This window comes from Eimeria mitis, genomic scaffold (genome assembly GCF_000499745.2).
Source record: "Eimeria mitis Houghton genomic scaffold, Emh_scaff693, whole genome shotgun sequence".
Taxonomy (NCBI): Eukaryota; Apicomplexa; class Conoidasida; order Eucoccidiorida; family Eimeriidae; genus Eimeria; species Eimeria mitis.
This window is the reverse complement of record NW_013575025.1, coordinates 9359-9771: the sequence shown is the minus strand read 5'-3', so window position 1 is coordinate 9771 and position 413 is coordinate 9359. Positions and strand designations below refer to the sequence as shown.

At 62.7% G+C, this 413-nt stretch overlaps 1 protein-coding gene across 1 annotated transcript in view; it reads right to left on the bottom strand.

The window, feature by feature from the left end:
• The window catches only part of EMH_0019960 (uncharacterized protein), a gene marked incomplete at both ends in the record, with an annotated part of 5908 nt that overhangs the window by 3022 nt on the left and 2473 nt on the right, over positions 1–413 (bottom strand). The window contains one exon of the mRNA XM_013501467.1: positions 3–413. Within this exon, the coding sequence (XP_013356921.1) occupies positions 3–413 (411 nt within the window). The remainder of the gene's footprint in view (positions 1–2) is intronic.

Genomic DNA, 413 nt, shown 5'->3' with positions numbered 1-413 from the left:
TGCGATGGACCCTCGCCGTGACACCAGGAAGGACCGTGGGGTCGCTACTGCGCTGCTGCTGCTGCTGCTGCTGTTGCTGCTGCTGCTGCTGCTGCTGTTCGGGGGCTAGTAGAGGAGGGGGGATATCTGCATGCACGAAGAGCTGCCCTGCGACTGGGTTGCGGCGGAGCAGCAGCAGTTGCTGCTGCTGCTGCTGCGGCTGCTGCTGCTGCTGCTGTCGCTGCTGCTGCTGTCTTTGGATGTCTCCACCGCTGCAGCTGCGGCGTCTGCTGCTGCTGCTGCTGCTGCTGCTGTGCTGCAGCTCAAATAGACTCACAGCAGCAAATGCATGCGCAGAAGCAGCAGCAGCATCATCAGCAGGGCTGTCATGAGACATAGCCCCCTCCTGCTGCTGCTGCTGCTGCTGCTGCTGT